This window comes from Solanum pennellii, chromosome 1, assembly GCF_001406875.1.
Source record: "Solanum pennellii chromosome 1, SPENNV200".
In the NCBI taxonomy this organism is placed as follows: Eukaryota; Viridiplantae; Streptophyta; class Magnoliopsida; order Solanales; family Solanaceae; genus Solanum; species Solanum pennellii.
Genome location: NC_028637.1, coordinates 88471703 through 88477893, shown reverse-complemented (window position 1 = coordinate 88477893; position 6191 = coordinate 88471703). Strand labels below are relative to the sequence as shown.

Below are 6191 nucleotides of genomic sequence, written 5' to 3'. Positions count from 1 at the left end.
CCCCCCAAATTGTGACAACTACTACAGAAGCCATTACTCACCTTGAACTTGAGATTCGATATTTACACTTTTTTGCTGTCGCTTTTCCCTCTTCACATAATGCTTCTCATGCTGCTGGGACAAAGACCGAACTGCTTTCTCATTTGACATTTTTGTTTGAGTTATCTTCTTCGTCCTGCCTCTTTTTCTGCTGTGCCCCATTTGAACCTCAAGTTGCTCCTTACCGACTTCAATTTCCATAATTGCAAGCTCGACGTGACCTGAACTCTCATCGTTTCGATGATCTCCAATTGGTTCCATAACATCAAAAATAGAACAGAAGAACTTCAGGAGAAAACTAAAATCAAATTCCACATCCAATTGAAAACCCAAGGAATGTACACAAATACCTGCTGGGATTATTGAAGGTAGTTTCCTAGCTGGTCGTCCCCTTTTCCTTTTCTGACTACTGCCCCCTCCATCACCGGAGTGTTTGGTACCCTAGAGAAAAGACAAAATCAGAACTACAAAGCGATTTGAAAAAACCAATTAAAGATGATGGACTCAACATAAGTGATAAACTTAGAACTACCAAAGCACACAACAACAAAGAGAATAGCTTGAGGGATATTATAGCCTTTGAATCTCTGCTTACCTGCACATCATCTATAGCAGCATCGATCTGCTTCTGATCTCCAATAGACTCCAAAGATTCATTATTAATCAGACGAGATCTTTTAGCCTTCGAACTCCTAACCTTAGTACACTCCAACCCTATGACGACAGGAACATCAGTTTCTTTACGTGTAGAGCGTTTTTGAGTAACTTCAGCAGCATTTTCTATCGCAATACCCTTGTTACCTGTTGAGCAGCTCTAGAATTGTATTTAGATTTCAAAAGTACAAAAAGGTACCAAGGATCCAAATAATACCTCTTGAAGGAGATTTTAGGCCTCGCAACTTCTCAAGTGCCCCACTCTTTTTTACACCAAGTTCCTGACATCTCTTTCTCTGCAAAAATTTGGATGCGTGCACTAAGAATTTTTTCTGGTTCATTTTTGGAGAAGTTAGGTGAATGTACTGAAACTCTGATTGACACAATTAGAACTGGAAGAAATATATTGTAAATAAAGAACTTTCTTTGACCTTTCACAACCCAATTAGTGGTGAACCCAAGCCAAACCTCAGAAGGAGCAGCTCCGCCTGAAGGCAAAGCTTTTTGGCTCCCCAAAATGCACAAATTGGTCAGGCTCAAGCGAAATTTTCAAAGAGAGTACAAGTCACAACTAAAACAAGAACCCAAGAGGTAAAGTCTGAAGACAGAGCAATCTAAAAAATCACCCAGAAGCAAATACTCATTTGCAATCCCTCATTTGCCTGTAACTATTGAAAAGGATGAACAAAGGGAAAATAGGGAAAGGTAGACGCAATACCTTCAACTCACACCAAATTCATAAGATTTATAGAACCTCCAGCAAGAGAGAGTAAAGTCATAGCAAACAACCCGCAGAAGAAACCTTCTGCTAGGTATATAATTATGTTTGGACTGTAGGAACCTTTGATCTAGATTAGAAGATGGAGACTGCAGGTAGTTAAGTATCCTTCAAATGGATGAAGGATAGATGGAAGAGATGAAGATAAAATTAAAAATAATAAAATGGAACAAACAAACCTTAAGAAGCAGCTCAACTTTCATCATTGCAGTAACCAAATAGGTGAGTTCTAAGTAAATGTTGAGAGCTATTGGCCTTAGACTGGTCAGCTCACTTATTCTTTTAGATAGTTAGAGGCAAAATAGTAAACTAATGTACTACTATTAAAGTAGTTAAACCAGTATGCTAATATAGTCAGGTAAGAAAGGAAACGCAAAAAAAAATAATAGATAAGCTGAGCACATTGAACATTCATGTTCCCGAGATTGGCTTGTGGGTATCTCCAGCTTGAAGGGTTATGTGCAAAACCAGACCCAATTAGCTCACAAGTGGTCAGACTAACTTGCACCTTGCTTCAAATTGAGTATTGGTACAAACTGGTCAATTGAGACACGATTCATCATCTGTCATGCTACTACTAAAACAGCATATTAGTTTATGCTTCAATGCTCAAGTGAATACTACGAGAAACATCGCAAACAATAAACAGATCATTTAACACTATTATAAAAGGTTATGTTGCACAGGACACAAATAATTTTACTTTGTCCTTCTACACCTCATGTTCCTTTCTTTATCACAAGACCTCAAACCAGAGAGGTGGCTAATGGAGAAACAGATTCCTCCTCATAGTTGGAAGGTATTTTTATTGATCAAAAGCGCAAAAAAGTGACAAGTTTCATGGAGAGTGAAGCACAATGCAGAAATGAACTAAGTGCACCATTTATGGATAATGAAAAGATTTCCTAAACATAGGAATTTGTTTAGTACTCCCTCCGTCCTAATTTATGTGGCGCCATTTAATTAAGCACAGTTTTATTTAAGAAATAAGAGAAGATTTAGTTAATTGGTATAGTGTTAAGTGGGATTCAATAAGGATAAAATGGGGATGATGTCATTAAATAGTTGTCACATAAGGAAAAGGTGAAATTCATTTTGGGACGAACTAAAAAGGAAATGGTGCCACATTAATTGAGATAGAGAGTACCATATTAAGAAAATTTCAAAAAAATAACTAATTTTAGCATCCAATATACAATAATGCTGATTATCAATCAAACTCGTCAAAGTTGACATTCAAAAAAAAAACAATCATTATTTGAAGAGCATGGCTTCACCTATGAAACACACCAACACGCTTCACATCGCTTAAGTTCTTTAAGAAACAAGGTGATGGTTTTAAAAAGCACTGATCTCCACACACACAATATGGAAGAAAAGATTTGGCAGTGAGAAATGACTTACAGTTCTGTTCTGCCAAGAGCGGTTATGGGTTTGCTCATCTCCAGCTAAAGGTGCTGATATTTTCATTTCAGCATATTCAGATTTTGGGCTGGACTGACTAAAGGGACTCTTTGTGCGGGGTTTTTTAGAAGGCTTTGAACTAAGTGTACATGCTTCAAGTGACATGTCTTTGGGCGGCTCTGGGGTTTGTGGAGATGCAGCATCACCGTTGGGAAGCGCATTTTGCGATGTCTCCTCTGGTGAAATCTCATCAGTTGAATGTGGCTCATTAAGATCCTCCACAAGCTTAATAGATTGTGGTGTTTTTTCCTCAGAGATCTCATTCATAATGCTTGATCTGCCAAGTGGAGTATCCTTTTTTGAAATACTAGTGTCAGTGCAGTTATTGCTTCCGTTAGTTTGACAATCTGGAGGAATTGAAATGTCCTGAAAGTAAATTTGGATAAGCTTTAGCAATAGTGAAGTAGATAATACTGAAGTCAACACAATAATGTAGGTCAAATATCTTGAAATCAGAAAGTCAACACAAACCTCACTCTAACTATTTAGCTTAATTGATCCCATGTACTTTGCTGACACGGTATAAAGTCTCATCAATTGAGAGCATTATCACATAAGCAATTCTTAGCTCATGTTATATTCACAATCAGATACACAATTAAGAAAGTGAAATAACTCAACAATGAATTAGACAAGGAAAAGACGTAACGTATAAAGCAAATGCTAACACCTAAGTAAATTTTGAGGAATATCCAATAACAGAAGAAGAAGATCATTATTTGTCTTTTATTATACATATATACTTTTCAGAGGAAAAACTAAGCTAATTTGTATATCTTGCTCAAATTCAAGGTAAATCTGATCGCCACATCCTGATACAGGGAATAGCTTGATAGGCACAATGCCAACTCCCAATGTAACAACAGAGAAAGGATTAAACCTATCACAACTTAGGAATAAAGAACATCTCTTCAGAGTGTCAAACGTCAATTAAAGATGCATGGACTGCTTTCATATTTCAATTTAAATGGACACATTTCACCTGGATTGGCGTGGTTTGTTACTTGGGGAAGAGGGGAGGCGGCTGCAAAACTAAGACTGGTGCTTTGCTATTTACACCTTTCAGCAGCAGAAGGATTATATAAGGTCAGTAATAAAATCACTTCCACCATTATTATTATTATTTTGATACAACTAAACCACTACCACCACTACGACCACCAGGAAAGAAAGAACAAATCTGATACCATAAAAGTAACAAGACCTGAAAAACAAAGGAATTCAAATGGACCATACCCGTGAGGTAGTAAACCATTGCCCATCTTTCCAATCCATATGAGGTCTCAAATCAAAGTCATTTAACTCCTTCTGCATGTTTGTGTGCTTAAAAAAGACAATATACCTACTATCAGCAAGCTCTCTAGTGATAACACCACTCCACCAGGCAAGATCATAAAATGCATCCACTTTTTCCAGCAAATTGAATTTCTTCCTTTTGATATGTGGTGGTAAAGGACGGATATGGAAGGAATCAACAGTTACTTTGTCAATAGATGCTTTTTTGTCGATTGTCCGATACCTCTCCACCAAAAAAGAGCCATTTTCTAACTGTTCAAGGACTTTGGATGGGAACCAAGCATCACGGCGGTCATCTCTATCGAACAATACTTCCACATTCTTTCCCACACTAAACATCAATGAGTCTGTTCTCTTTCGACAATTAGACATGACAAGATAAGAGGACAATTATAGAAATCAAGAATTCACGCGGAAAACAACCTTACACAAAAAAAGCTAAGAGCTTTAAGTAGAAATGAAAACAATGCCGGAAAAAAAAAGATGAAACAGAGGAAGTGTTTGGTTAAATTGAATGTTTGGCATGATCAAAGATGTTTTGCTGGAATATGAATACCTAAATGAAATCATTTTACTACCTTGAAATGCAAAACCTATTTCTCTCTAAATAAAAAGAAACTCACTTTATTACTCAACACAAAAACATGTTACCAAAACACAATATATTACCCTATAAATACCCCACTCACTCACCAGAAATATACACGCAAGAAAAAAAATAATCTGTACCCACAACAACCAAAGACAAGAAATTGCTGAACCCTAGTAAGAAAAAACATAGTGAAACGAAGAAAGTAGAAAAGAGACGGATACGAAATGATAATACCTGCTTGCCGGGTAAGACCCATTTCCCATTGACCCATTGTTTATGAAGTCTCAAGTCGGAAACACCAAATTCAAGTACGTCCGGTGGGTTATTGAAAGTCACTTGATACCTAGAATCGTCAAGAACCTTTGTAATAACACCCGTCCACCAACCGTCCTTGTAAGACGCATCAACGACGTCGTGTAACCCAAAACACTCAACAATTTCAAGCGGAGGCACGGGTCGAACAAAAGAAACATGCACCAACTCCCTCAATGGTTTGGACCCGTTATCATCAGCAAGTATACTCCGGTACTCAACCAACACTTTCTTCTTGTTTAAACTGTAATTAAGGATTGTTCCGTCAAACCAAACTCCCTCAAACCCTTCTTCGTCGGAAGTAACTTCGACGGTAGAGCCCTCAGTGAGATATTCCTGATGCTGCTGCTTCTGTCTAGTTCTTGTACCACCACGCATATTGTATTTTAGGGCTTTTGTCAAAATCCGGAAGGGAATTCAAGCCCTAACATGTTTAATTCCCAATTTCCCCTTTTTCTTTTTCCATTTTTGACGTCATATTTTTTCACACCTTTTTTCTTTTCAGAAATTTTTAACAGTTGGCGCCCAAGGCGGGAAGGAACAAATAATCTGGCGATATTTCCTATGCTCTTTTGCCATATATAAAACATCTATTTTATTTTATTAATTAGAAGATAGTAATCTGATTTAATATAAAAGTAATTGATAAATGCTCTGTACATTTATTTTTAAAATATTATATGGTCATTTTTTTTTATGTATTTAGTTTTACTTTATTTTTTTTAGAAATATGTCAAATTAAACATAAACAGATAATGTAATTGATAAATTTGACGATATTACTAAGAGAAACTCCTTATGATGAAAATAATGATGGAGAGGTTACTTATGTGTGATGATGATAAATAATTGATATCTATAAAATGTTAAAGAATCAATTTTATAATATATGTTGTTATGTATTCTGTTCAAGTGTAATTATAGTGATTTGATGATATTTTCTTAAATTGTTTTTCCTTGTAAAAGAATTTAAGAACTCACTTTTGTGTGTGGTGATAAATAATTAATAAGTTTTAGATGTTGATAATTAAATAGGAGTATATATTTTGATGAGAA

At 36.1% G+C, this 6191-nt stretch overlaps 1 protein-coding gene across 2 annotated transcripts in view; it reads right to left on the bottom strand.

Annotated features, from left to right (window-relative positions):
- LOC107003655 (DUF724 domain-containing protein 7-like) overlaps positions 1-5591 on the bottom strand; it is a 7433-nt gene extending 1842 nt beyond the window's left edge. The window contains exons 1-7 of one of the 2 annotated variants that reach the window (XM_015201973.2): positions 5058-5591; positions 4172-4585; positions 2876-3301; positions 911-989; positions 635-840; positions 390-480; positions 42-284 (exon numbers count right to left, since the gene is read on the bottom strand). In XM_015201973.2, coding sequence (XP_015057459.1) covers positions 42-284; positions 390-480; positions 635-840; positions 911-989; positions 2876-3301; positions 4172-4585; positions 5058-5513 — 1915 coding nt within the window. In that variant the 5' untranslated portion in view covers positions 5514-5591. The remainder of the gene's footprint in view (positions 1-41; positions 285-389; positions 481-634; positions 841-910; positions 990-2875; positions 3302-4171; positions 4586-5057) is intronic. The other variant, XM_015201978.2, reaches the window with a different exon arrangement.
- Between the last annotated feature and the right edge of the window lie 600 nt (positions 5592-6191).